This window comes from Cynocephalus volans, chromosome 11, assembly GCF_027409185.1.
Source record: "Cynocephalus volans isolate mCynVol1 chromosome 11, mCynVol1.pri, whole genome shotgun sequence".
NCBI lineage: Eukaryota > Metazoa > Chordata > Mammalia > Dermoptera > Cynocephalidae > Cynocephalus > Cynocephalus volans.
The window spans coordinates 119,741,643-119,769,614 of record NC_084470.1 but is presented as its reverse complement, the minus strand read 5'-3'; the positions used below and the strand labels follow the sequence as shown (position 1 = coordinate 119,769,614).

The following is a 27,972-nucleotide window of genomic DNA, read 5'->3' as shown; positions in this document are numbered from 1 at the left end:
AATTATGTCAGGGTTGGTAATGCTGCCTGTAATTATGTTGCAAAAATATCATCAGATAGGCTGGTGCCTGGGAGGAGTGATTTTTGAATGTCTTTTGGAAGATACCATCTATTTCAGTAGCCAATTGACATTTTGCAGTTAGGTATGGTATCTCATGAGCAAAACTGAAATAACAGGACCATATTTCTGACCATTTCAGCAATGTTTTGTGTTCCTTATAGAGGGGCACCCTTGCCAGCCATTTTGTCTGACTCCAATCATCGTAGGAATGGATTGGGCAGAGAGATCTGAGTGTGAATTTATGGGCACTCAGTTTAGTGGGCAAAAACTTTAACTTCTCTGAGCCTCAGTTTCTCCCCTGTAAAATGGTGATAATACCTATCTCATGGAGTTATTAGAGATCATATTGAAGTTGCAATTGAGACTAGTATTATAATTTAAAAGTGTACTTTGTAATAAACTGTATAGTAAAACACTATATAAATAATAATTAACAAGAAATTATCCTTTTTCCATCAACCCTTATTAACATATTGCTGCTTTGAAGAGTTAGTCCTAGAGTCCAAGGGGGTTATAAAAGGCCGATTTCTAAGACCAGCAAATGTTCAGCACCCAGTACATGGTATATATTGTGACATATTCTGTGGGGGATATGTCCTGTGCAGGAAATGGCTCCCAGCATTGACTCTGGAGTCAGACCTGGGTGGCATCGCACTGACTTTGCCCTTCTGCCATCTCAGAAAAATTGCTTAGTCACAAATATGTGTCTTATAAGGCTGTGCCACCACCCTCTGCACTCCAAACTCTAGTCTTATGGAACTATCTGCCGTTCCCAAAAGCATCAGAATCATTTCTTTGCTTAGCCCATTGTTCCTGCTGCAGGATGGCTCTCTCTCTTCCCACTTTCTGCTAGGCTAACTCCTATTCTTCTCAGCTTCCTCCATAGTTTTTAGAATGCACCAGGCACAGAGCTTGGTGCTTTATATATATTCTCTCACTGGAGTCCCTTAATTATCCTATGAAACAGCTATTAGCACAGATGAGGAAACAGAAGCTCAGAGAGGGTAAACAATTTGTCGAAGGTCATACAAATGATTTAAACCCAGGCCTGTCTGACACCAAACCCTTTGCAGTCAATTGTAATTTTCTAAGGGCTTACAGAGCTGAATACAGTGAAGGCAATGTAGTAAGCAACAAATAATAGCTATTATTATTTTGACCCAACTAGATTGCAAGCCTCTGCAAAAAAAGAATCTTAAGACCTATAGATGCTCGCCACATACCCTAACTGAGGCTGAGCAGATTCCTGGAGACCAGAGTATAACCTTCTTGAGAGCAAGGGGCCTGCATATGGCTTCTGAAATACCACCACTGGTTGCTTCTCAATAAATGACTGGTGTGTTTTCTGTCACACAATCTCTGTATTTAAGAATGTTCCATTTGTTTCACACTTTGGCCCCTTTCCATTTCTGTGTGAGGAGAGGGTGGGGCTATAGAGGGAGCCCAAGAATACAGTAGAAGCTGCTTTTTGATGAGACACCGGAACCACCAGCCATCTAAATAAACGTCCTCTTTATTTTACCAAATATAATTTATCAGTTAACTTGACATTTGTCAATTCAGTTATAGTGACTATAAATAATTCTCTTAAGACACAGTTCTGTAACTTTTTAAGGATATGAGTAAACCGATATTGCTCCTTGCAGCCAGGCCAAAAGTACATGCAGTTGGTGCAATCAGGGAAAAAGAAATGAATCTTCCATGAAAGTCAACTCCATTTTCTTTCCCTCTCACCCCATGGTCCTCCTCTGCGCACACACTCAGGGCCTGGGGCATGCCTACCTTTCTGCTTTTTAGGCAAAGGAGGACACTCCAGAGTCCTCCAGCACAGCCTGGCCAAACTCCAGAGATGAGGAAGGGGTGAATGACTGGGCAAGGGAGGCTGGAGATCACAGGGGCACAGCCTCAGGGGCAGAGTTGTTTTTGGTGCCTGTGCAAGAAGGGTCTGTGTGCAAGTGTGTTTTGAGGTGGCGGAAAAGATGATAGGCCAGAGGGAAAAGCAGAAACAAGCCCTGGCTTGTGTTAATGAACTCCGTTGGACATAGCTCCAACTAGATAACTTTTATGATTCCTTCCAATTCTAAGGTTCTATGATTCCAGAAGGTGGCCTGGGTGGGATGCAGGGAGAGAAAAGACAGTCTCTGGAGATCCAGGGCAAGTTTCTGGGACAAGGCATGGTGGTGGTAGAAACAGGGTCATTGCCCAAGCCTTCCCTTGGAAGAGGGCCCTTTAGGCTACAGAGAGGAGGGTTTACGGGGAGGCTTCTGACAGACAGGCTAGAAAAAGCCTGCATCCAAATGCCCAGATGTGTGAGTGTGGACAGATTTCTGAGCTGTTCAGAGCAATGTGTGGGCAAGAAGCAGAGGCTTGTTTACTTCCAGTTTTGTGCTAGGTGGAGAAAAGTAGAAGCAGCCAGGTGATGTCCAGCCTGCTAGTTCTAAATCCTCTTTCGGGTGCCTGTGACAATGTGAGGAGAGGTGGAGAGAAGGGAAGGGAAGGTGAGGAAGGGTAGTTTAGGAAAAAGAGCCCTGTCTGAGCAATGGGGCTGGCAGCTGTGTCAGCACTACACAGAGGTGGGATCCAGGAGGGAGAAAGGGGCAGAACCTGATGTGGTGAAGTAGATGTAAATACATACAAGGGAAATTTCTCTGCCAGACTGAAAGGGGCACATGGCTTTTGTAACCTGGGGAATGAAGTGAAGTTAGAGATGTGTTTCCCTTACCACTGGCTAAGTCAGTGCTTGGCACTGTACCTAACACATAGTCGGCACTCAATAAATATTGTTCAATGAATGTTTCAGACCATGGCTGCAGAAGAGCTCATCCTGGGGAGGCTGCATTTTTGTCAAGTGAATGAATGAATGAATGAATAAAAAATGTTTGTGGACAGAAGCCCAGAGAGAGGAAAACTGACCTCCATGGCATGACAGAATGAGTGATTATAGGAAGTAACAGAGTCCAAGGCGACTGTGTGATTATGTCCTCAGGAGAAATGGCAGCAATGAAATACCCCTGGTTGCCCTAAACCTCCAAATCATTCTCTACATACCCTTGCTCGATCCCTAATCTTGGAACCAAACCTGGCAAGCTCTGGGGAAGATAGTGCTTATAGAGACAATTAGAGATGAAGGTTGAACAGACACAAAGAATCAGTCCTCTGGGCCCAGGGAGGATATGGATCTTAGGAAAACTACAGATGGATGTGAGTCAACAGGGAGACTAGGCTACTGCTCATTTCTTCCTGAATGTGACAATCAACTGGAAAACAATCAGAGGGAGGGGTTGGTGATGCTGATCAGACAAATGGATAAGAGGCATGTGCCAAATCAAACCATCAGTCCACCTTACTCTTTCTGAGAGCTGGAGGGCCCAAGTCTAGAGGGCAGAGAGTAGGGCTGGGATTATAGGGGGCTGAGAGCAGCTGTCTCCTGCCCAGTGCTTTGAAGTTGGTCCATTTCTACAAAAGTATGTGTGTGTGGGGGGGAGTGTTATTTATCCCTCTGTTCAACAAAAAGAAAAAAAAAAAAAAGAAAGAAAAAACCCCTAAAATCAGAGCCCACAAAGGGTTTCTCATCAGGACCAAGAATGAGGTTGCTAAAGCCAAAACAAGTGTCCCCAGATCCTAGGACAGGAACCCCCTGCTACAATCCACCTCACCTGGAGGCACCCACCATGAAATTGCACTTGGTGATTGTCTCAAAAATCTACTTGTACTGCTTATCACAGTCCATCTGTCCTTCCTGAATTCTTGCTATACAAACTTGGCTCAATGTATAAAAATTCCCATTGAAAATAATGAGAATTTGGTATCAAAGTGAAGTCCCAGAAAGAGGTGGGAGTGTGGGGAGGGGCAGGGATAGGGGAACAAAAGAAAAAATTCAAATAGAAAGTGCAGAGGGATGGGGAAAAGGTTGAGCAACCAAGCTAGTCCCCGACATCCGTGTCTCGGTCCCCAATGAGCCAGAGGACATGGAAGCTGAGCGCTAGGAGCCCAGTGCCAAGCAGGTCCCCCAGAGCAGTCAAGTATGGGATGGAGAAGTTGTCCGGGTCCAGGCCCCGGCCCCACATCCAGTGCACCATCCAGTCTGCGATGTACAGGAGAATCAGCACCTGGAGAGACAGAAGGCCCGGCCTGTAGCCATCCCCTCTCACACCCAGGGGGAGCCAGAGGCCACACGATCACACCCATCCAGTACATCCCGTGGCTAGCCATAATCCTTATGCTGGGACAGCTCATCTTTCCACCCCAGCAACTTCTCTCTCCGTTCCTCCAGCCCACAATTACTGCACTCAGCAGACAACAGGCATAATGAGAACTCTTTAGAAAGGAAGATGCTACTACTACCCGAGGTCACTCACATCAGCATTACATTCTGCTCCCAAATTTATCTAACAAGGGCTTTATAATCTAAATCCTACTTGTTGCAGGAATTCTTGTCTCTAAGTCTGGGTCACCCCATTTTTGGATCACTTCAATTCCTGCCATGTTGGCCTCTCCAGACAGCTGGCAGTTGGAGTCGGCTTTTCCTACAGGGATTTCTTCTCTAGGCAGAGTGGTATAATGGCAGTGTTTGAGGCTTCTGCCAGCATGGCTTGCTGAATAACTTTTGATTATCCCAAGGTGGCTTTCTCCTGACCCTTTCCATTCTCTTATTGTGGGCTAAAAGAATGTAAGTTTATTTTAACATTAGTCCTGGCGAAACAGAATTGTTAATAAGTCAGCTAAATATAAAGCAGAAAATGCATACCAATTCAAAATACGTTTTGGATTATCTGCTGCTTTGATTTATATGTGCCCTTGCTTATCTTCTATTACTGGAGATAATTAAGAATAATCTAGATTAGAATCTTGCTAGTGGGCCCAGGACTAGTAGCATAACAACAGCTGGGAGCTTATTAAAAATGCAGAATCTCAGGCCCCACTCTGGACCTCCTGAATCAGAATCAGCATCTTAATAAGAATCACATGGACTTTTAAGTTGGAGATACACCTGATCTAGAATACTGTGGTGGGGCAGGCCTGCATCTTCTATATACTCTGCACAATGCCTGACATTTGGACTCCTTAAATGACTGCGTCTGTGTGAGGATAAAATGCTTTCTAAGTTAAGCGCTAACACAATTATTTGGGGGGTTTTACTCTTGACTGTACTTTGCAAATACTGTGGTATGAAAATTCTGCTTTAAGGGACCCAGATGCAGGAACAAGAGCCTTTACGGGATTCAGAAGCCAGAATTGATACCCATTTTTAGGCAAACATGGTTGCTCTCCTGTCCTCTCTGCAAGGAAGCCAGAGGTTACAGTTTTAGCTTTCCCCCTTGCCTTGCACATGCCCGCCTTGTACTCCCGCAGCCCTGGCCCTGAATGAGGTCCAGCCCCCATAAATTCACACCCTTTCCAGCAGCTGCAAAAGAGTCCCAAATAAAGAGTGTGGCCAGGAGTCCTCTGGGGCATGCGCCAGGAAGGGAATGGCTGCAGCTGCCCTCATTCCAGCCTCCTAAGCTGGCCCTGGGACACACGCCTGGGAGGAGGCATCAAAAAGGTCAGGAAGAACCTTTACAGGGGATCAGGTGCCATATTCTGGCCCTCCACTAATCTAGAGAAGAGAGCAGAGGTCGGAGTGCTCCCCAGGTTATTCGTAATGGGTAACGGAGCCAAGGGATAAACTGAAAACCTCCACAGATCCTTGGCATATGCATCCCCTCCCCTTTTCCACCAGGTGCTGTACTTGACCCCACTTGCAAGGGAACGTGGTGACTTGGGTAATTGCTGCAGAGAAACAGCATATGGCTAAGTCTCAGCCCAGTCCCTGCCAAGATGTCTTAACACACAACCTTTCTCAAATTGAGGGTGGGGGGTTGGAGGGATAAAATTATGGTTTATCTGTATCACAGAATAGATGTGCAGCCATGAAAAATTAGGGTACTCTTCTCTTTACATGCTGATATGGAATGGACTCTAAGATAAATTAAGTGAAAAAAGCAGGGTGCAGACAGTGTGTACAATACGTCATATATGTGTAAAAATGGAGGAAAATAAGAAAAATATATACGATAGCCAGTATAAATACAGAATAAGCTTGAAGGTCACACAAGAAACAGATAACAATGATGGCCTGTGAAGGAGAGAACTGGATGGCTGGAAAGAGGGCAGAAAAGAAGACTTTTCACTGAGGTTTCACTATGAAACCTTACAAAATTTTGAACTATGTGACTGTTACTGTCTATTCAAAAAACAAATCCATACAAATTTGAAATGTAATAATGAGGGTGGGTGTGGCTGTAAAGGGGTAGCTAAGGGAGCCTAGTGGTGATGAAACAGTTCTTTTTGTATCTTATTGTGGTGGTGGTCACACGAATCTACACTTGCAATGAAACTGCATAGAGCTGGGGGCTGTCTGGGTAGCTCAGATGGCTAGAGTGCAGTGTGGTACATCAAGGTCAAGGGTTCATATGCCCATACTGGTCACCCACCACAAAAAAAAAAAAAAAGGAAAGAAATTGTATAGAGCTAAATACACACACACACACACACAACACACGCACACATTAGTGCACGTAAAACTGGTGCAATCCAAATAAGCACTATGGGTTGGACCAATGCTAATTTCCTGGTTTTGATATTGTACTATAGTTATGCAAGATGTTACCATTGGGGGAAACTGAGTGAAGAGTATATGGGATCTCCGTGTATGTTTTTTTTTAGCTTCCTGTGAATTTATAACTATTTCAAAATTAAAAAATGTAATAATACAATAAGGGAGAAAGCGCCATAGTATTACAGAATATCAAGGCTGAACAGGATCCGACAGATTGACTATCTAACGCAGTGGTTTTGACACTTTTTCAAGCTGTGGAACCCTTTATTCAAATGTAACTTTTTTGTTTGTTTGTTTGGCATCTGGCCAGTATGGGGATCTGAACCCTTGACCTTGGTGTTATAACACTGCTCTAACCAGCTAAGCTAATTGGCCAGCCCCAAATATAATTTCTTGAGGAAGCCCAGCATGCAAAACAGAGCCAAGTGGAACTCTATGGCCAGGCCAGCGGGGGTGGCAACCAAAGCTCAAGGCTCAGCACCCTACAACCACCTGTTTGAAAACCACCACCTTTGGTCCATTCCCCTCAATTTACAAATGTGTCACTGAGGCTCAGGGAAGTGGAACAACTCGGCTGAAGTCACACAGCTGTTAGTGATTCTGCTAGAACTACAGTCTGTTCTGCTGAGCCCCTGTCCAGTGTTTATCAGACACAGAGAAAGAGGCAACAGAGTGTCCGATGGGCCAAGCCTGGGTCTCCTCTCCCATCCTCGCAGGGCAGCCCAGCCCCTCCTCTTCCCCCTGCACCTGCCAGTCTGTACCTGGAGCAGTGCAGCTGTCATGTAGAAGATGATGAAGATGAGTGTGAGGGTGGTGTGCCCGCCCTGCATACAGCTGATGGTGTAGAGGAATACCAGGTGTCCTGGGACCACAAGGAGGAAGAGGACACGGGCCGAGCGAGAATTCACATCTGGGACAAGTGGAAAGAGGGCATGAGGAGTCTTGGCCTCAGAAGGCCTTTCAAAGTCAAAAGGGACAACACCACACTTCAGGGCAGCAGACAGCTGACTGTCTCTATCTCTCTTTCCCGTGGTTCCCAGCCCCAAGGGTGTCCCAGGAGAAGACAACCTTCCTGCCTGGGCTCTGCTCTCGAGAACAGCTGGCACAGGCCAGCAGAGAAGGAGAAGCTGTGGATCTAGGCCTTAGCTGTTTCTTGAGTGAAGTTTGCTGATTGTAGGCTCCCTCCCTCCAGGGCTGGAATGGGCCTGGGAAGCTGAGAATCTGCCGTTACCAGGACTGAAGAAGGTGGTACAAGGACTGGGACAGCGGCGAGGAGATTGCTCAGAGTTCTCCCCTGGCATCCCGTTCATGTGGAGGAAGGTGGAGATGCGGCTGGCCTGCACTGCCACCAGATTGCCCCCAACACCTGCAGAGACACGTAAGGGCTAAGACACAGGGTGGCAGGGGAAGACTGGGAAGGAAATCTTTTTCTTTATTTTTCGTCTATAGAGGTATTGTTCTCTGTCTCCTTTTAGGGCCTACATGGGCACTATCCATTCACCATCCCAAGAGAAGTGTGAGACCCTAAGACAAAGACACCCCTGCTTGCAGAATCTTCCAGGCTCCTCCATCCTCCCCCCTATGGAGATGTGACAGTCCCATGTGCCCCTGGTGTGGCTGTGAGATTGCTGGAAAGGACACAGGCAGATGTGCACACTCAGAGCCTGACCTCTCCAGCAGCACAGCATGTGTATGGCCTTCCTGCACAGTCAAGGGGATGAGGCTCTGCCTGCCTCACCCCCTCGCCAATGCTCTAAGCAGACCCAGGCACCCAATGCTCATGCACTGGTTCCAGTAACCAGTTTCAAGCATTAGGGTTGACCCTCAAACTCTGGAATCTGGTGCCTCTCCCGGGAACTGTGGCTACTCTGCCCTCCCACCCTGAACTAGTCTCTGCTCTTCTAAGCCTTGTCTTGAGCCTGGGAGGCTGACTTCCACAGACTACATCTCCCAGCCTCTCCTGCTGGCTGCTTCTGCTTGGGTTTGTTCAATGGGAGGCACCAGATCAGAGGGTGGTGGAGAGAGAGATCGGGTATTTCTTTCCTGATCCCTCCTGCTTTTTGGCAGTTGCTTACCCCTATTGGGGAAAGAGGAGGAACTCTTACTGGGCTCCCGTAATGCTCTTTCCTCCCCTTGACCCTTCAGGACTAGAGTCTTCCCATGGTTACTAATGTCTGCGTGCCTCAACATCCCTTGTTGGTCCTTTTACCCTGCTCCCACTTCCATGAGCAGTCCCTTCGTTGAAGTCTTGAACTATCTGAGCTGGATTCTCTTGCTGCTGGAACCCTGACTGATGATACAGAAACCAGCCCCCTAAGGCCTCTTACCCTGCCCTTCTCCTTACCCCCCCGCAGCTGATGCCAAGACCTCACCATTAATCACAGGCGTGAAGACAGCCATCCCTGCAAAGTTGGGGTCTGAGACAGTCTTGTCCAAGATGAGGCCCCCCACACTGCAGAGACACAAGATAAAATGACACAAAGAACACTAGAGGGTTCTGCTCTGGTCTCTGGATGAGAGGCACAGGCCCTCCTAGCCTCAGGGATGAAGGGAAACACAGTGGCTCCCAGGACTCCCTCGCCTCCCTTGCCAGAACCAGTTGCTGCTCATGGCATTCTGACAGGCACCGTGCCCCAGAACAGGCTGGTGGCACCCTCCAAGTTGGCTAGAGGATTACCTGCCTGAGAGGACCTCTGTTGTTCTGCTTGTTCAGCATTTATGTCCCTTTCTGGTAACAGAACTGGGCTTTTCCTCAGGGAACCACCTCTCTCAATCTGTCACTGTGGTTTAGGTGACATTGCTTCAATGAGGGCAAGGCTCCAGGACCATCCAATCAGAGTCCCACATCCCCAAGGCCATAGTGATTAGTTTAGGGATAGTGACGTGACAGGATGAGACACATCCCCAAGGCCATAGTGATTGGCTCAGGGATCGTCATGTGACCAGATGAGAGCCAGTGAAACTCTATTCTGGGACTTTGTGGAACTGTTAGGGGAAAGAATCTTTCTCTTCCCACTGGAATTGGCAGGAGTAAGAAAATCATAAACCTGGACTGCAGGCCATCACAGAGAAAAGCCAAGCCGAGAGATGGAGAACACTGAGGTCCTAATATTATGTATGCCCCTGAATCCACCTGTGACTTTTTAGTTCCCTAGGCCAATACATTCTATTTTGGAATGAAACTCAATTCAGATGGTTTCTGTCACTTGCAACAGAAGGACATACGACTGATACACCATTGAATGCATTTCTTGGGTGTGTCCCATACCCTCTCTCTCAAGGGTTTAAAAGAGTCTATGGCAGGGTGGGAGTGGGGTGGGAGTGTGTACTCAGGGCCCGAGCCTACCTGCTGATGGCCATGGCAATGATGACAGGCTCCCAGCCCGAGTATAACACCTCCCTCGTGGCTGGGCTCCGTCGGGCCAGCACTACCCAGACAGGCAAAAAGGCAACGAAGAAGGCACACACCAGGGGGTATATGTATTGCCAGTGATCTGAGAGGGCAGAGATCAGAGTGAGATAAGCTCTGTGGCTCCCTGCTCCCAGCTCCCCCTGCCTCAGCCTGCAAATGTCCCAACAGATTGGCAGCAATAATACACTAAATGCCTGCAAACATGCTACCTCATTTGATCTTCACTGTAAGCCCAGGGGGTAGGTGGGGCCAGCCTCTTCCATTTTGTAGATGAGGAAGCCAAGGTAGAAAGCTACCCAGGCACTATGCTTATCAGGGGCAGGGATCACACTCTAGGTCTCTTGATTTGGTCCCAGAAATCACTATCTCCCATCCCCTTCTTCATTCTGTAAGCACATTCCAGCCTTCAGTTCCTTTCCTTTACCTTTTCCACCTCACCCCTCCAAGGGAAGCAAGAATCTGCAGGATCAAGCAGGAATATATTTCTGATACTTTCCTCTCTGCCTCTGCTGCCTGCATGAAGTTGAGATCAGTACTTAGTCTCACTTCTCTTAAGATCTGGAGTTCTGACAAACTGTGTTCAAATCAAATGGTTAAGAACACAGAAGAAATCCTTGCATATTTGCAAAACTACTACTATCTTTCCCAATCCCACCCAGAAGTCCACCCAAGCCACACTCTTGGTGGCCTCAGCCTCACTCAGTTCCAGGTAGAGTCCCCAGCTGATGCCTGAGAGCAACGCCAAGGTGATAAGGTCGCCCAGGCTGGCAGCGATGGGTGTGGCCACGTTGTCTGGGTTGATCCCAACCTTGCGAGAACCAATGATGACTCCAATCATGATCATACCTGGTGAGGAAGGGGAGGGGGGCCAGGCAGGGTGAGAAGAGATAAAGGGGTGTCAACAAACAAAAAGAGAGGCTATGCCAGGCACAGTTGACACCTCTGAGGCAGCCGTCCTTACTCCTCTGCGACCCCTGTCCCTCCTTACCCAATACCAGGGAGGCAATGAAAGCCGTGGCCACGCTGCTGGCACAGAGCAGGAAGGCATGCGGGATACTGAAGTGGCCATCAGGGATCCAGCCAAAGATGACGGCTGCGATGGACGCCAGGAAGCCCACCACTGTGGCCTGTACCTGAGGAGGGAATGGTGACTTGGAGAGACCCAGGAGCAGGGAACTTCTTAGCTGAGATCACTGAACACTTAGGCAGACCTCTTCCTGGCCCTCAGTAGTCCCAGGAGGCAGGCTGCCCTGGATTTTCTAGTCCTCCCAGGTGAAAAATATCTTTCTTTCTTTCTTTAGTTTCACAATAGACACTAATACTGGGAAGTGTACCCTGCAGGAGCCCAGGACATGTTAGTGGCTGAATGAGCGCTCCTCTGGGGATGGGAGTAAAATTCAACCGAGCTGGGAACTTCAGTCCAGGGTCAAGGCCTGGGACTCAACGGGGAAGACTCCCAGTCTGGAACCTGTGTGGCCTCCCTCATGGGGAGACGGAACAACAGTGGCACAGGACATTTCAGCACTCCTGAGTCTGCTCCTATTGCCAGGATCTGTGAGGACTCAAAGTCCCCTACACCACCAGGAACCAAGGACCAACATGGGAGATGCTGGGGCCATCTTGGCTGTTTTCCTGGGTAACCTGGTTATCTCTCAGCACCATGCTCACCCAGTGAGCTAACTGGCCATCCCTAGATGGGATCCGAACCTGTGGCCTTGGTGTTATCAGCACCACACTCTCCCGAGTGAGCCATGGGCTGGCCCCATTCTGGTTATCTCTTAAAGCTACTTTGGAAGAAGCCAGCTCAGCGTGATGCTGGAGATTCACTCAGGAGCCAGCTGGGACTGACCTAAGCCTTTCAGAGATTCCTGACTAAGGGGAAAGCTTAGCCCACCCTCTCTGGTCCCTGCTTTCTTACCTGAATGAGGGCCATGTTCCCAGTGATCATCCGCCAGAGTTCCTTGGGTGTGTCCATGTGCCCGATGTTGGCCTGGGAGAGGGAGGTCACAGGGCTGGAGCTCCAGGCTGAAAAACGCCTGCAGCTCCATCCCATAAGCCCTGCCTGGGTCAGGAGGTAGTGTATGTAGCTTAAGATTCTGGGACCAGGGCCGAGCCTGTGGCGCACTCGGGAGGGTGCGGCGCTGGGAGCGCGGCGACGCTCCCAGCGGCCGCGGGTTCGGATCCTATATAGGAATGGCCGGTGCACTCACTGGCTGAGTGCCGGTCACAAAAAAGAAAAAAAAAAAAAAAAAAAAAAAGATTCTGGGACCAGGACATGAAAGTCCCAGAAAAATGAAGTAGAATTGGGGGACTGGGGTGAGAGGGAAGGGGCTAAAGAGCCTGATGGGTGGGGGTGGGACAGGGGCTCCCAAAGCAGCCTCCTTTTCTGTCTTTTTCTCAGGATGTTGCTGAACAGACGCAGATTCCACCCTTTTCCCTGCTTATCTGGGCAGCGCATTCCCGTAGCGGTCAGAATGACCCTATCCCTGGCTTTTAAGCAGGCTTCCTTTCCTAGGGAAGGAGAGGTCAGCTGTGGGCGCAGGACTGAGGCTGCAAGAGTGTTTGGGAAGGAGTGGGTAGCATGGGCCAGGAGTAAGGTAAGGCAAGTCAGGGCGGGTCAGGCTGGCTGCCACTTCTCTGCACCACCTTCTATAGGCTCTTGCCCATGCAGGGACATCCCTGGCCTCCTGAATTTTATCTCTTCCCACCTCCCACCCTATGGTTCTGTATCTAGTTCAGTCCCTGAATCGTCATGGCTGATCTAAGGAGTTGTGGGAGGTGGGAGTGATGAGTAGCCCCTTCCTGTCTATTCCCTTAAAGAACAGCAAGCTGCTGTGGGCCGAGAGGATGGAATGGGAGGGGACTGGGAGGGCCTGGCTCTGCTCCTACCCAGCTGCAGAGTAGGGCTGAAGATCAGAGGAGGCCCCCATCTGCGCGAGTGGAGGGACCAGCATGATGCCTGCCTGTTGAAGCTGCACAAACAGTCACGAGGCAGGTTGTGAAGCAGGGGGTGGGGCATGAGTCCAGGGATGGCGGGGACATCCAGAAACTGAGCCAGGGAACCACTTTGGGCAGGGAGCTCCTGCCCAGGAGCAGGACGCCCAGCCTGGGATCTTCCTACACCTGCCCAGCCAGACCATCCCTTCCCACCCCAGCCCCCACACCAGGCCTGGACAGTCGAGAAAGGCCTGCAGCAATCTCCCAGTCTCTGGCTCTGCACTGCCCAGAGTTCTCTCTGTGCACGCCTGCTTAAGCCAGGACACTCACTGCGGTGGAGAGCCTCGATGCCAGGGTCATTTCCAGGTTCCCTTTGAGCCCCAGCAGTGCAGGCACCAGGATGAAGACCTCCGTCACTTTCTGGAAGACTTCCCAGTGCTACAAGGTGAAAACAGAACCCAGGAATTTCAGTGCCCCAAAGAGCTGGCGTGGAGGTTGAACAGATAGTCTAGGATCAGGGGCTTGAGGAGGAAACAGAATCAGCAGGGAGTGAACATGCTAGCCACCTTTCCTCCAAGAACCCTGGAACCAAACCAAGCCCACTGTTCTCTAAACAGCACAGCCCCCCAGAACAGGGAAGACAGAGAGGGTCTCTGCCAATCAGGAGACCCCTAGCCTGGCTCTACTTCCTCTGCCTGCTTTCCTGGAGCTGAGGGCGGGGGGGAAGGGAGGACTCGCACAGCAGAGTCACCCAAGGCTGGCTTGCACCCCAGAACTCCTTGGCCATCCCCCCTCAAATCGCAATCCCCAACCCCTCTGCATTTAGTCCAGTTTCTCTGTGGCCTCAGCCTTGGGTGGTGTTGTCTCAGCTGTGTAGGGCTGGGCTCCATGGGGCTGGGGCTAAGGAGATTAGAGAGTTTGTTTAGTTTCTATCTCCAAGGGCTTTGGGCCTCAGCCACAGCAACTCTCCTTCTGAACAGAATTTGGATTAAGACGGTGGCCCTCAAACCTCTGGATGCAAGAACCTTTTTATTCCTCCTCTGGACTCTCCCATCCCACATACCTTCCCCAGTCTCTCAGCTAGGAGAAGCAAGTGCACCTCTGTGGGAAGAGCCCTGGACTGGGAGTCAGGAGACAGGGATTCTAGTCCCAGGACAATCAGTCCTGGCTCTCCACCTATTTCTTTGGGTTACAGGCTAAGTGTTCTACACGTATTTTCTCATTTAACCATCTCAACAACCCAATGAAGTAGGGGCTATTTTTATCCCCAATTTGTAAATGAGAAAACTGAGGTCAGAGAGTATTACACTAGTAAGGGCTAAGAGGGAAAAATGTAGGAACCAAGACTGGCTATTTGAAAGCTTCTTTAGTTGTAACTGAAACTGAGAACTTGCAAAAGAAAGGCTGGGGTTGCGTTTCCCTCCCTGGTCCTGACAGGCAATGTGGTTTCCTTTATTTGTTTTTCCTTTATTTGTTCCTTTATTTGTTTTAAGAATGGAAAGCCTCCAGGTTTGGAGAGGGAGGAGGAGGTAGGCGGCCAGGTGGACGTAAGTTGGTTGGTCTGGGTATAATGGTTGGGTGGGAAAGTGCTGTAATGGGCAAGGGCACTGGACTGTGAAAGTCTGGGCCTCCTACAAGAGGCAGTGGGGGCAGGGAGGAGGGACTCATGCTATCTCCCCAGCACGCCTTCTCACATAACCTAGCTGGGGACCTTAGACAAGTTACATATATGCAATTCAGGGCCACATCGGATGGCCTCTAAAAGTAATTCTAGCACTGACACTCTATTTTAAAGATGAGCAGGGCTGCAAATCAAAACCACAGTGACATGTTGCCTCACACCCATTAGAAAAGCTACTATTTAAAAAGCCCAGAAAATGACAAGTGTTGGCAGGGATGTGGAGACTGGAACACTTGTGCACTGCTCGTGGGACTGTAGAATGGTGTAGCTGCTACTAAAACCAGTACGGCAGTTTCTCAAAAAAAAAAAAAAGAAAACAGAACTACATATGATCCATCAATCCCACTTCTGGGTATTTATCCAAAAGAATTGAAATCAAGGTCTTGTAGACATATTTACACACCCATGTTCACAGCAGCACTATTCACAATGGCCAAGAGATGGAAGCAACCCAAGTGTCCATCTACAGATGTATGGATAAACACGCAATGGAGTATTACTCAGCCTTAAAAAGGAAGGAAATCCTGTCACATGCTACAACATGGATGAAATTTGAGGACATTATATTAACTAATCCAATCACAAAAAGACAAAGACTGTATGATTTCACTTATATGACGTATGTAAGTAGTCAAATTCATAGAAATAGAAAATAGAATGGTGGTTACCAGTGGCTGGGCTGGGGGGAGAGGAGTTAGTATTTAATGGGTAGTTTCATATACGGAAGATGAAAAAGTTCTGGAGATCTGCTGCACAACAGTGTGAATATACTTAACACTACTAAATGGTACATTTAAAAATAGTTAGGATCATAAATTTTATGGTATGTGTTTTTTACAATAATAATAAAAAAATATAATACAATGAGCAAGGCTATTGGGGGGGCTGGGGCTAGGGCTAAAGACTAGAGGAGACTGGATATTGGGTGGTCCTTTAAAGCAAAGACTTCTGTTTTTTTTGTCACAGCTCTCTTTGTGTGCATGGGTGGGCATGGGGGTAGCCCCTAACAGGACCCTGAGGATGGCTCATTTCATTATGGAAAGAGCAGACACTTGTCTGAGCTCTTGGCATAGCTAGGACTTAGGACTCTCCTTAGGGTTTCCTAAAGGACCTAGGACTCTTTGTAGGGGAGCCCCTCCCTGAGGACTAATGACGGGGAGGAGGCATTCCCCCCTACCCACCCTTTCTCAACAATAGTTACTGAGCTTTCAGGAAGCCACAGAAAGAGCCAGCCCCTTCCAAACACTGGAGGGATGTGAATCCCTTCTCACTCCCCGGGCCCCCAGAGAGAAGGCAGCCCCAGTGATCTCCACCTGCCCTAGAGGAACTCAGGGACTGTTACTCTTGGACACAGCTGGTGCACACCACTGGGGTTCCAGCTCCCTGCAGCCTCGGCCTGGCTCTGCTTTGCCTCCTCCTTCCTCCCAAACTGGACAAGCAGCTCCAGAGAGGGGGAGAATTTCCCTCCTCTCCCTTCCTCTGATGAGGGTGGCTGACTGTAGGCTTTCAAAGCTCCTCTCCAAGCTCAGCCTCATATACCGTCCTCACCCCCAAAACATCTGCCCCACCCCGCTTCCAAGCTGCCAGCTCTGTGAAAGGCTTAGTTGTCCAGGTAGGTGTACGTAATGTGTATGCACTGACAGAGCAGAAAAGCCTGTGAGGAAATATTCCAAGTGTACACAAGTAATATTTTCTGAATTGTTTGTAAGGAATATTGCTTGTCATTATTATTATTTAAGTAAAAAAAAGTATAAAGCTCAGCTAAGCCACTTTAAGTACCCCCAAATCTTTCCACCTCCCAGCACACATGCTCCTTCTCCTTTTAATTACAGGAAGACCTAGAAGGTAAGGGGTTTTAGGAGCGATGGGATGAGAGACAGACAGGCAAGGAGAACGAGGAGTTGCCATAATAGCCCTTAAGGAAATGCCTTCCCAGCCCCCGCAGAATGCAGCCTGGAACCTCACACTACCTGCCCCCAGCCCAGCAAAGCCCTGAGTTGGCACCTGGGTCAGAGCAGCCAATTCCTACCCACATACTTTCTTCACCCACAAGACCCTCTCAAAGATGCAGCTTGGGCAGGGAAGCTTCTGACACATGGCATGCACAGGACTCTGGGCAGAAGCTGGGAGGCTGGTGGTGTGGAGCCAGCTCAGGAAGCAGGGTGGCCCTGAGGTTAGCAGTAGGTGGGATGTGGCGGGACAGACAGTGAGTAGCTCTTCTTCCCCCTTTGGCCTCATTCAGACCCATCCTGTTCATCCTGGCTGGGAGTGTCTGTGTCCAAAATCAAACCTGCCAGCCAAGCTGCCACCCACGCCTTCCTGCTCTGCTGGGGATGGAAAAGGGCACAGTACAGGAAGTGATGCCCTGCTTGGGGGTGGGGAAAGCATCTACAGATTTTCACTGCTTCTCAGAAATGCAGCCCCTCTTCCCCTTCTTTCTCCATGCTTGGGCAAGGGGCTCACTGGTCCCTGATATTCTGCAGGTGAGGGATGAGACCACTTCCACCATACTCAAAACTAATCCTGAATCACCCTAAGTCTCAAACTCAGAGGCCCTGCCAGTACCTCTTTCTTGTCCTTCCAACCTGCCACTTCCATCCCTCACCTCTGTCGGCCTCACACACTGACCTCCATCTGCCTTCAAGTGTTCTGACCTGAGTCATTTCTGCACCAGGAGGTAGCAGCAAGCAAGGAAGTCAGAGCCAGGAAGAGATAAAATTAAGACATTAGGAAGACTTAAATTCCCAGATCCAAGCTCTGGGCACCGGGTTGTGGAAGAACCGGGAAGTTGGGCTGCAGTTGACCTTTCAGCATGAGGACTGGGTCAGATTACCATTACCCCAGCTTCACCTGTCTGAGCATCCTCCAGGTGTCCAAGGAGAAGAGCTTCAGGACAACACCTGGATATACAGGGCTGTACAAAGTGTGAGAAAAGCAAACAAGTTCCTGACAGCAAGTAAGGGGCAGAGATGGGAAAAGAAGAGGCTAGGGGAGACCCAATCTGAGCCTCCTGTCCAGGAGTGCCAGTGGCTACAGGTGCACGCCAGCTACGAGAGAAGTGCTTCCTTCCCTCTCCACTTCCCCAAGGCCAGGCTTTCCAGCCACTTTCATCTTTGTAGACTTTTCTGTACACACACACAGAGCAGGGCAGAGAAGCCAGAGAAGGATGTGTTTGGGTTGGAGGGTCTATTTTCCTCAAGACCCTTAGCAAGGTAGCAGTGGATTGCAATAAGTACCTGGGAGTCCCACCTGTCTTAAGCTAGCTGGGAATTCCACTGATGTCGGCACACCATCTCCTGCCACCCCCATCTGTCATCACAAAGGCCAAAAGAAAAAGGGTGAGATGCCCCACAGCAGCCTAGGACCAAACTGGGGGGAAGGGCACAAAGCATCTGCACTGTGGAGGCTCGTATATCCCCACCCTTTTCAGAAGCCAACATGGTGCCCAAGCCTGCTTCCTGCCAAATGCCCCAGGAACTTTCGGCCATGATGGGAAGGTGCAGCAGATCGCAGTCCATTTACTCTTTTCCTGCTTTTTGCTAGTACACCAGCCCCTGACCTCACTTCAGAGGCTGCCATGCACATGCAGTGAAGAGGAGGGCAGATAAGAGGAGACAGAAATAGCCTTCCTGGAAGAGACAGGGTCTTCTATAGCAGTGGGGTCCCTAGACCAAGGAGACTTCTGCTCAGTTGCTCTGAGACAATGGGGACACTCTATGGCCAACTCCTCCAGATGGCCCCAGTGTCTTGGTACTTCCAGACTCTGTCTCACTGAAAGCCATCTTAGCTTGTGAAGGGGGAATACAGGTGTGACTCCTTAGAAATTATCCTTTTCTTCCTGAATCTGAGATTGTCAATCACCCCTTTCACTTCTCTGGATGTGGAATAAGAATCTCCCTGTGATCCCATGTCCTGGTCCTCCTGCACTCAATCCTTCCCATGATTTCACCACAGCCACCTGCAGGGTCTGCTCCAGCCCAGCTGTGGCAGGGAGGCTACTGGAGGACGACAAGGACAAACAAGCCATTGTAATTCACACCAGCTGGACCCTAGCTCTGGGGTGAGCCTAGGTGTCACATGGAGGGCAAATGCTGGCCCTCTTTAGGCTTGTTGGGTAACTCCAGTTTCCCTACCTAGGCCTCTCAGGCTCATGGATGTGGGATGGGGTGGGGCAAAACATCAGAGGGCTTTTCCAGCTCTGGAATCATCTGTGTGGGATGGGCAGACAGGGGAGTCTCCCCTCACTCTAAGAACTTTTGTCTTGCTCACCCTGTTCTTCAGGGGAAGACAAAGAGAACAGGCTCCTCGAGTCTAACCAACTGATGAACCACGGCCATGATAAAGTTAACAGAGGTTAGTGGTGTGGGCTCTGGTTTCAGATGACCAGGGACAAGTTACCTAATCCTCTAAGCCACAGTCTTTCAATCTATAAAATGGAGATGATTATGTTTTCTACCTCATAGGCCTACAGAAGAGCCCCCCCCAAATACCCCCCACTACCATTATTATTATCCAGAAAATAAGACAACCCTCTCCTAGTTCACCACTGGACCCTGGTTCTGCACACCGTTGTAAGCACCAAGTCACAACTCGAAAACTCAAAGAATGAGAACCAAGGCCACAGGAAGAGGATGGACGAGGTGGAGAAGCTGCTACTCCAGTCTCATTTCTCTTTCTTCTACTCCCCCCCATAACAAACACCCTCCACCCTGGGAGGAGAGGCAGCCACGAGGGGCAGGAGTCCAAAACTGCAGGCTGGCTTCCTTATCTCCATGTAGGAACAATCCTCAAGATAACAGGTTTGGGGAAAGGGGGCAGTTCAAGGCACTCTGGCATGACATAAACACCATTCTTATTAGCAACCAAAGGTGCAAAGTTCTCCTGAATAGCTCAAGTCAAAGTGGTCCATGGAAGTGGCCACTATGGAAGAAACCACCTGGAACCAACCACCTTCAGTCCTCTGGGATATGGGCATGGTGAAACCTACCAGCAGGACTCTCTACATCACTATATGCATGGTTTGTAGGGTTGGCTTGGCACAGGGTAGGTAATGCTGAGCTTCATGTCCTTCTGGGAGATGTCATGGTCCCAGAAACTGGGGGGGTCCCAAAGGGCAAAGGCTACATCTCCTCCTGCCTCTGTATTTCTCCAAGTACTTAGGACAGAGCCCAGCACTCAGCAGGAATTTGATACACACTGCTGATTAACTTAGATAAACCCAACACTTTCAGAAAATTCTGTGTCCCTTACTGCACTTCAAAATCTTTCACCTAGAATCAAGACTTTTATCTATCGGACCTGGAAGTTCTGGGTAAGTCTTAACTCACAATACACTAACATAGCATGTCCTTCCCTGGCTCTTAGCTTCTAGATCCTGCCAACTCTTATCCTTCATTCTACCCAGTAGTCTCATAAAGAGCCCTCTTTGCCCAGGGCAGGTTCATGAAAGACACGAGGAGCCAGGAGAGACAGTTCTGCCAGGCCTGGTTACATTTTGTCCCCAGTTATGGCACATAACTAGCACTTTTAGGTCTTGTTCCGCCAACTCCCCAAATTATTCACAAGATAGCATGTGCCCACCCCCATTCCCCAAAGAGATTGTGCCAAGATTACAGGAAGATAAGCAACACAAAAAGCCTTTAAGAGCTTTCCCTAAGAGCCTTCCCGCTTAATTTGAAACCCTTCTGGCAGCCTAACAAATTCCTGCCCAGCAGGGGGATGGACGAGAGGCTTGAAACTGAGGTTTCTACTATGGGTATCCTTGAAACCCCAAGTGAAGGGAAAAGAAGGCACAAAGAGGAGACTTTTTGGCAAGCAACAACCCTGTTCCATCACTTCTCTTCCAAGCCTGAGCTCTGGAAGCAATTCTGTGTCTGTTAAGCAATATTGCCCTGATCACCTCCCTGGGGCTACTTGGCTTCCTAGAGGCTTCTGTAGAAAGTAACTAGACCAAGAAGAAACCAAGGACATGATCCAAAGGGAAAGAGTATTCTAGGAAGCAGCAGATGCTCCTTGCAGGGAGGAAGAGAGAAAGTTCCAAGAGTCATAGTTCCCCTGGAGGCAAAGGTGGCACCAGGCTCATAATCAAGAGCTTCCCTACTCAGGTCCTACCTGTACAATGTCCAGCACCATGCCAGCAGCTACAGTCCCAAAGCCTGCCAGGAGGAAGGGAAACAGCACTTGCAGCCCGATTGAAAAGGAGGTCTCCTTGAGGGGGGAGGGTGGTGCAGGGCCACGGTCTGTGCTGACGTCGTCACTTTCGTTGCTCTGGCTCCCGTTTTCCAGCAGGGCGTCCTCCTCCCGAACCCCCTTGGCGTTGGCCCGAGACTCAGTCACCACCACCTCTACCCCAGCCCCATCAGGCCCCAGGAACTCTGAGGTCCCGGCCAAGGGCTCTCGCCCAGGGCCATCTGAAGAGCAGGGAGAGGCGGCAGGGCCCATCCCGTTCAGCTGGTGGACGTCCTTTGGCTCCGGCTTAGAGGACATGATGGGTGGGGAGGAGGGGAAGGGGCAATTTTCCTCTCTTTTTTTGCTTTTTCTCTCCCGCTCTAATTCGGGAAAGAACTTAGTCTTGGGGTGAACCCAGGCTTGGGTGCCGTGGGACCTCCTCCCACGGCTCTCCACTCCTACCAGGCACTGCAAAAACTGATCCACCAACAGGCAGCCCCATCAAGCACTGAAGCCACAAGCTGGAGGCAAACAAGAAACTCCTCACCAGACTCAGTGGCCAGCTACTAGGGGTGCAGATGCCTGATTCCGGCTGACCGACTCTGTGCTGGGAGAAATTTGTCTGGCCTCTTATCTTCTTTGGTTCTCAGCGGCAGGCTCCTCAAAGCAGGGGGCATCCAGAGTAGAAGAGCCCAACCGAAGTCTGGGGTGCCCTCTGAGATGGCCCCTCTTGTGTGAGAAGTAGCTGGAGTTCAAGTCTTTCAGAACACAGCCTTGGCTGGGGGCAGGCGCTCCTTTGGCTTCCCGCAGCTTCTCAGGCTCTGCTGGTCCCAGGGCAGTGTCTGCTGTCTTTGCCCTCTCTTCCAGAGATTTCCTCCCTTTCTGGGAAGACCTTGTTCCTCCCCAAATCCCTGGTCCTTAAAGTCACAAGAATCTGTGTGGAACACCTTACGTGGGAAGAAGAAAGAAAAGAAAAAGAGAATGCAAGGACAGTTCATACTGGGTGAATTCTCCCCCAAGGCAGTTATGAGTTTGTTACATAGTTATAGAGTTTGCTATTTGTCTCCCTCTTTCCACTAAAATCACTCAACCCTGCACTGCAGGTGCTATCCCCGCTATCCTCCTAACCAGCAACCCACAGCCCACAGGGATCACCACCATGGTCCACAGCAGTGAGATGTGACCAGCCTGGGATTGGAAGATGTTGCGCAGAACTTGGTACTGTCTTCTCAGTTACCAGGGATAGGCAGGGATGTCCTAAGGGAGATCCCTTCTTGAATGCCCGTTAAGGACACAAGATAATGAAAGTGATCTCTCAGTAGGGTCTGTTACAAATTCAGTTGCAAATCCCCTACCACGACAGCCACTCCATTGTAGAAAGTGATTATTATATTGTCACAAGACAGCAACAGCAACACAGCCACACAGGGCAAATAAACAGGGAGAATCTGATCACTGAGTCAAGGCCCCTAGACCCCCAAACATGCCAGCCCCTGAGAAAAAAACTAGGAGGACTTCCTGGGCAGTAGGGCAAGCCTGCCAGACCAAGGCCAAGAGCCAGAGGCCTACCCACTCCTGTCCTTGAGAGTCAACAGTGTGACAAAAAGCTCAGACGCTGACTCGGATCCAGGCCTCTGTCTACTTCTCTCCTCCTGCTCTTGGCCCTGTGAGCTTGTCAGATAGGACAAGGGAGTTATCTGAGCTTCAAGTGACAGAGGGTAAAACTACTCTTACCTGCACATTTCAGTTCCTTAGGCTCTCCCTCTTCCCCAGCGTTACTGAGAATTGGATATAGCGAAATTCTTAAAAACCAAAACCAAAACCAAAAAAAAAAAGTAGCAATAAAAAAAATTAAAACAAAGCAAAGCAAAACAAAAACCTGAAGCACCATAAGCCAATATGCACTTGCTCATAAACCCATGTCTCTTTAGCTGGAACGGCCCCACTTTTCTCTGTCTAAAGGAATACCCAGGCCTTGATTCTACCCTATCCCATAGCTCTAACAAGTAAAAGTAAGTTTAAAGAATTTCCCCACGGATGAACAGGTCCTTAAAGTATTTCACACACACACACACACACACACACACACACAATTAGTCAACTCGTTTGGGAAATGCTGAATCAAACTCCAGTAACTGGACCACGAGAATTGTCTCCTCCTCCTATCAACTTAGCCCAGCAGGACTCCCTTTCCCAATGTCCTTAAACACAGTACCGTGTTTCTTTCAAAGACCCTCATGGGAAATCCAGGGGGAAACCCCTCTGAGTCCACCGCCCCTATGCCAAAAAAGTTTCCGAGTCTGCTAAAACCTGACCCCCCCCCCCGCCCCCTTCCTGTCTTCCTGGCAGGCCGCTTTACCTGAAACGGGGTTCGCAGGAAGGGAAGCCAGTCCCTCCCCCATTCCCCCCACTCCCCCAGTAAAGAGACAGGCCTCAGGCCCTGGGACGAAAGAAGCACAAGTGAACAAGGACGCCCTATCCCCTCCTCCTTGGCGGGGACAAAAAGCCTCGTTTTACTATCCCCAACCCCAAGGAGGGGGAGAAGTAAGTGGGTGGCCTCCCCCGTCTCTGAGGACTCAGACAGTAAATACGCTGTGAGGCACGACTCCCGCCCCCCTTTCTTACCCTCCCAGACCCAACAGGACTGACCTGCCCCTCGCTTGGGAGGAAGGGGGGCGCCTGGCGAGTGGCAGCAGGGGCCCGTGGTCTCCGGGGATGCAGGGTACCCCCTCTTCTCATCACTCCTTCTCCTCCGCAGTCCTTCTCGGCCCTCGGCGTACCTCCCCGCACCCCCAGCCAAGGCGAGCGTCCAGCCGCGACCCCCGGCTCGCTACATTTCGCTTCTGCGTTACAGCGAGGCCGCCGCTCCGCTTCCACGAGGGGGAGGTGGCCGGGGAGGGCAGGATATACCGCCTCGGGCCGGGCGGGTGCACCCGGACGGGGGACTGGGGGGCCGAGCTCACTCGCCCCCAATTGCTTCTTACCGGCGGACTCGAGCCGGGCTGGTTAGCTGGCGATGGCAAACGTGATCTGGGGCAGACTGGGTGGCACCCCCCCCATCAAAAATAGATCCCGGATGGACAGCCGCAGCAGCCAATCGGAGACTGGGCAGGGGCGGGCCCAGCCTCGGCCCGGCCCCTTTCCTTCGCTCGTGCCCCGGAGGAGGGGCGCCCGGGCAACGCAGTGCGCGGAGTGACGGGAACTGGGAACCGGCTCTCGGCGCGCGAGCGCGTGGGTCCCAGCGCCCCTCCGCCCGCGGCGCCAGGTTTCCGCGGCCGGCGCTCACTGCGTAGTGCGCTGCTCTCGGGCCCGCTCGGCCGCGCCGGCGCTCCCGGAGCCTTTGAAAGGCTGCTGCGCCTGTGCGCGTCTACTCCCGCGTCTTGAGTGTTTCCTTGGAATCCCTGGCCTTCGAGAAGACCGGCAAGCGTCCCTGGAGAGCCCGCCAGCCAGCGCTGAGCCCGCGGACTCAAGCAGCCATGCCTGGGCGCCGACACTGCGCTCAGTGCCCGGACAGAGCCGTCCCTACCTAGTTCTTGGACACAGCTCCTGTCTCGTGCACTCGTCACCTCGCGCGTCCACCGGGTTCCGTGTTCCTCCAAGCAAATGGCTCAGCCCTGACGAATCAGGCCTTAATAAAGTCCCAGCCTAGAAAGGGGTGGGGATGAGCGAGAGGGAAAAGAGGTCGGACTCGCAGCTGGGGTCCCACACGCGTCACCTGAGGTATGGGCGGATGGGAGCCTTGCTTCCGTTGACCCACCGAACCTGGTGGCGGCATGGGGAGAGGTGTCTCCATCCCGGGCTAAACGAAATCCAACTTTCCCTGACGCACCTTGTGGGATCAAAGAGGGGTGTTCCCGTGCTCGCCTTTTGCCACTTCCTCTCTGGGGTGTCGCCACCTCTCCAACGCAAACTCAGTACCAGTTCTCTCTGGGATGTTTTTGTGCAGGGAGTGTGACCTACCCCATAAAGGAACCCCCACCCCCAGGTTTTCCCCTCTTGTCGGTGGAACCTGTGACCAGTGGTTCCTTCCTGCCCCTTTCCTACCGAAAAGTGGCTCAGGGGGCATTCGAGCATGACTCCAGACCCCTGAAGGGGTTTGGAGCAAATATGCTTGGGGACAGGGGAACACAGTGCAGGGTATGAAGATTTCAGCAGACACGCACACAAGAGCACACACTGCGACGTGAGCAGTTCGTTCCTTTGGACAAGGATGACAAATATGTGTATGTATACACAACCCCACTGCTTCCCCCACCCTCAATCTAGTATCCCTAGGACTATTCCAGCTCAGTTGCCAGCGTATTTGCGTTAATGGCCTGCAGTCTCATGGGACCTCGTAGAGCAAACGTCAGCGTCTCAGAACCTCAATTTTGGCTTCAAATACTGGGCCTCTTTGCCTGGTGACTGAATTAGCTTCTAGACTGGGAAACATTGGACCCCGTCCAGAAGAATGAGGCTTGTGATCACAGGGGGTGTGGGGTTCAGTGGGGAATTAAGGCTGTTGTATTTGGGGACACTTCAGTGGGGCTGAAGACAACCTTACCCCGACCACATTTAATCTTGCCACAGCTCAGCTACCTATGTATAAAATCTTGATCTCTCTCCTGTTCCCTTCCCACCTTCCATTATTTTATCCACTTTAAAAAAGTTCCCTTCTCCTGTGGGTATTTTTATTATTAATTGAAGTATACCAGACATATGGGAAAGTGCACAAAACCTAAATGTACAGGTCAATAAGTTATGACAGTGAATACACCTGTATAACCACCACTCAGCTCAAGAATTAGATCATTATGGGCACCCCAGAAGCCCTCCTTCTATCCCTTCCTGGTCACTACCCCACCCTCCTTTCCAAAGGTAAACTCTATCTAACACTACTAAACTAATAGATTAGTTTTGCCTACTTTTGAGCTTTATATAAATGGAACCATTTAGTGGGTATTATTTTGTATCTGGCTTCTCTCACTCAATATTGCGTTTGTGAAACTCATCCATAACATTGTGGTAGCAGTAGCTCATTCATTTTCATTGCTGTACAATATGCTGTTAAATGAATATACCACAATTTATCTGTTATTTTGTTGGTGGACATTTGGGTTGTTTCCAGTTTGGGCTATTATGAATAAGGCTAATAGAACATTTTTGTTCATGTCCTTTGGTATACTTATGTTCATATTTCTATTGGATATATACCTAGGAGCAGAATTACTGGGTCTAGGTTCTATGTTTAGCTTTCTTTAGTAAATGCGACTAAACTATTTTCAATGTGCTCATACTAATTTACACTCCTGCCAGAGTTCCAGTTGCTCCATATCCTCATCAACACCTGGTATTGTCATTCTAAAAAGATTAAAAATTTTAGCCATTCTGTTGGGTGTGTAGTGGTATTGTGGTTTAAATTTGCATTGCTCTGATAACCAGTGAGGTTTAATCCATTTTCATACATTAATTTGCTATTTGGCTATCTGTTCAAGTATTGTGTTCATTTTCTATTAGGCCTTCTTGTAGAGGGTTAACATCTTGTGATATGTTCTGCTAAGAGGACGGCCATGACCTCTGGGCACAGCCAGAAGAGACACATGGTGCCAGTACCCATGCGGGACGTGCTTCACACAGTATTTCTCAAGGTGATAACACCAGTTGTTAGAAACTGCTGCATCCTTGAACTCAAGGGAGTATGCAATATATCTATTCAAATAAGATTTCAGGAGTTCTGCCCTGGAGGATCCCCCTCCTTTTTCCCTGCTCACTTACTTTTCCCACAGTTTTCATAATAAATATCCATTGGACTTTGACTCTGGGCCTTCACTAGCTTAGGGAACGGTTGCTCTTAGTCCCTCAGTTACAAATGCCATTGTCTCCGAGTAGTTCATTACCATCTCCACTTCAACCTTCCTCACACCTTCTTATCTTATCGCTTTGTAAGAGTTCTTTACATGTTTCAGATATGTGTCCTTTGTTGTTTATGGGTATTGCAAATTATTTCTATGAGCATGTAAGTACAGAAGACCTTGGTTGTGGGGTCTTTTGAAGCATCAGGACTGCTGGGACAAGACTATAATAACTATATCTATTTTGATCACTAGTGTATCCGTGGCTCTTGGCACATGGTAGGTACTCAATAAATATATTGAGTGGATGATGGATGAGACTCATGTAGGTGATATGCCCTATGATGTACTGATTCCTGGAGTCAAACACCAAGAGGGCCTGGGGGGAGCAGATTTCCTCCCAGACCAGCCAGCTGTGACCTTGGGAAGGGGAAGGCACTCCAGCCCTTCTCTACTGAAAGAGCAGAAATAGCTACAGTCTGTGAAGTGAGAAGCACAGATGTAGGGAGCAGAGGTCACAGATGAAAATACAGGAACTAGCAGCAGGTAGCAAACCAGCCAAATACTTCAGAAGGAGAGACTCAGTTGGGAGTGCTGAGAAGATAGTGAGGGTCTCTGAGCATCATTGTGGACCTTTGTATGACAAGAACCTCCAAAGTTCACGTGGGCCCTCCTCCTGCTTCAAGACATGCCTACTGAGAGAGAGCTCTTCTACACTTAGAAACATGTTTTCCTCTCTGAAGGAAGTCCCCTGGGGCTTTAGTTGCAGGGTCTTGTTGCTATCCCCCACTGGGAAACTCTTTTTTTCAGATCTGACTTTAACTTTATCATGGCCTGCAATGTCCGTCCTGAAGATGGAAGACTATTATGTCACCGCCAGCTCCTTCTTCTCCACGAAGTCTTTTCACAGGCCCGTTCATTCTCAGCAGTTTTCTCTTGCTGTTTTCTTTCCAGCATCCTCTCCTTCTCTTCCTTCAGCTATAATGGAGACCAGATCTGGTCAGGAGTAGTCTCTGACTGATTCCCACTACTATGAGAGAGGGAAAGATTACCCTCTTGCAACACCCTAACAAATTCTCAGTGTTCCTTCCCCAGCTCCTCTGGAAGACAATGCAGTATTTACCCAGAGGCCAGTTGTAGCTCCAGAAATTTCTATATAGGATGAGCTCAGGGCAGCAGTGAAGTTGGAGAGAGACTGAATGATGTGTCATGAAACGGCATTTGTATAGCAAGCATAGTGTTTTCATTTAGAATATAAGTTTGGGGGTGGGGGTGTTGGGTAAAG

General features: G+C 49.6%; 1 protein-coding gene across 3 annotated transcripts; it reads right to left on the bottom strand.

The window, feature by feature from the left end:
• Window positions 1–395: 395 nt before the first annotated feature.
• Window positions 396–24,026, bottom strand: SLC41A1 (solute carrier family 41 member 1). Of its 3 annotated transcripts, none has more exons than XM_063113890.1 (12): window positions 23,506–24,026; window positions 22,591–22,658; window positions 20,800–21,803; window positions 13,338–13,445; window positions 11,989–12,060; window positions 11,059–11,203; window positions 10,770–10,916; window positions 10,005–10,152; window positions 9,031–9,110; window positions 7,890–8,024; window positions 7,420–7,568; window positions 396–4,169 (listed from the first exon to the last, which is right to left on the bottom strand). In XM_063113890.1, exons 3-12 carry the CDS (start codon window positions 21,172–21,174, stop codon window positions 3,984–3,986), a joined length of 1,545 nt encoding a protein of 514 aa, XP_062969960.1. In that variant the 5' UTR covers window positions 21,175–21,803; window positions 22,591–22,658; window positions 23,506–24,026; the 3' UTR covers window positions 396–3,983. The 3 variants fall into 3 exon arrangements, with proteins under 3 accessions (XP_062969960.1, XP_062969961.1, XP_062969959.1); XM_063113891.1 differs by having other exon boundaries at window positions 22,591–22,634; XM_063113889.1 differs by lacking the exon at window positions 22,591–22,658.
• Window positions 24,027–27,972: the final 3,946 nt, after the last annotated feature.

Coding starts and splice junctions, on each gene's coding strand:
- SLC41A1 (XM_063113890.1), bottom strand. CDS start 21,174: ATGTCCTCTAAGCCGGAGCCAAAGGACGTCCACCAGCTGAACGGGATG. Junction 10,917..11,058: donor CATTGCCTCCCTGGTATTGG/GTAAGGAGGGAC, acceptor CTTCCTCACCAG/GTATGATCATGATTGGAGTC. Junction 8,025..9,030: donor CTTCACGCCTGTGATTAATG/GTGAGGTCTTGG, acceptor GTGTCTCTGCAG/GTGTTGGGGGCAATCTGGTG.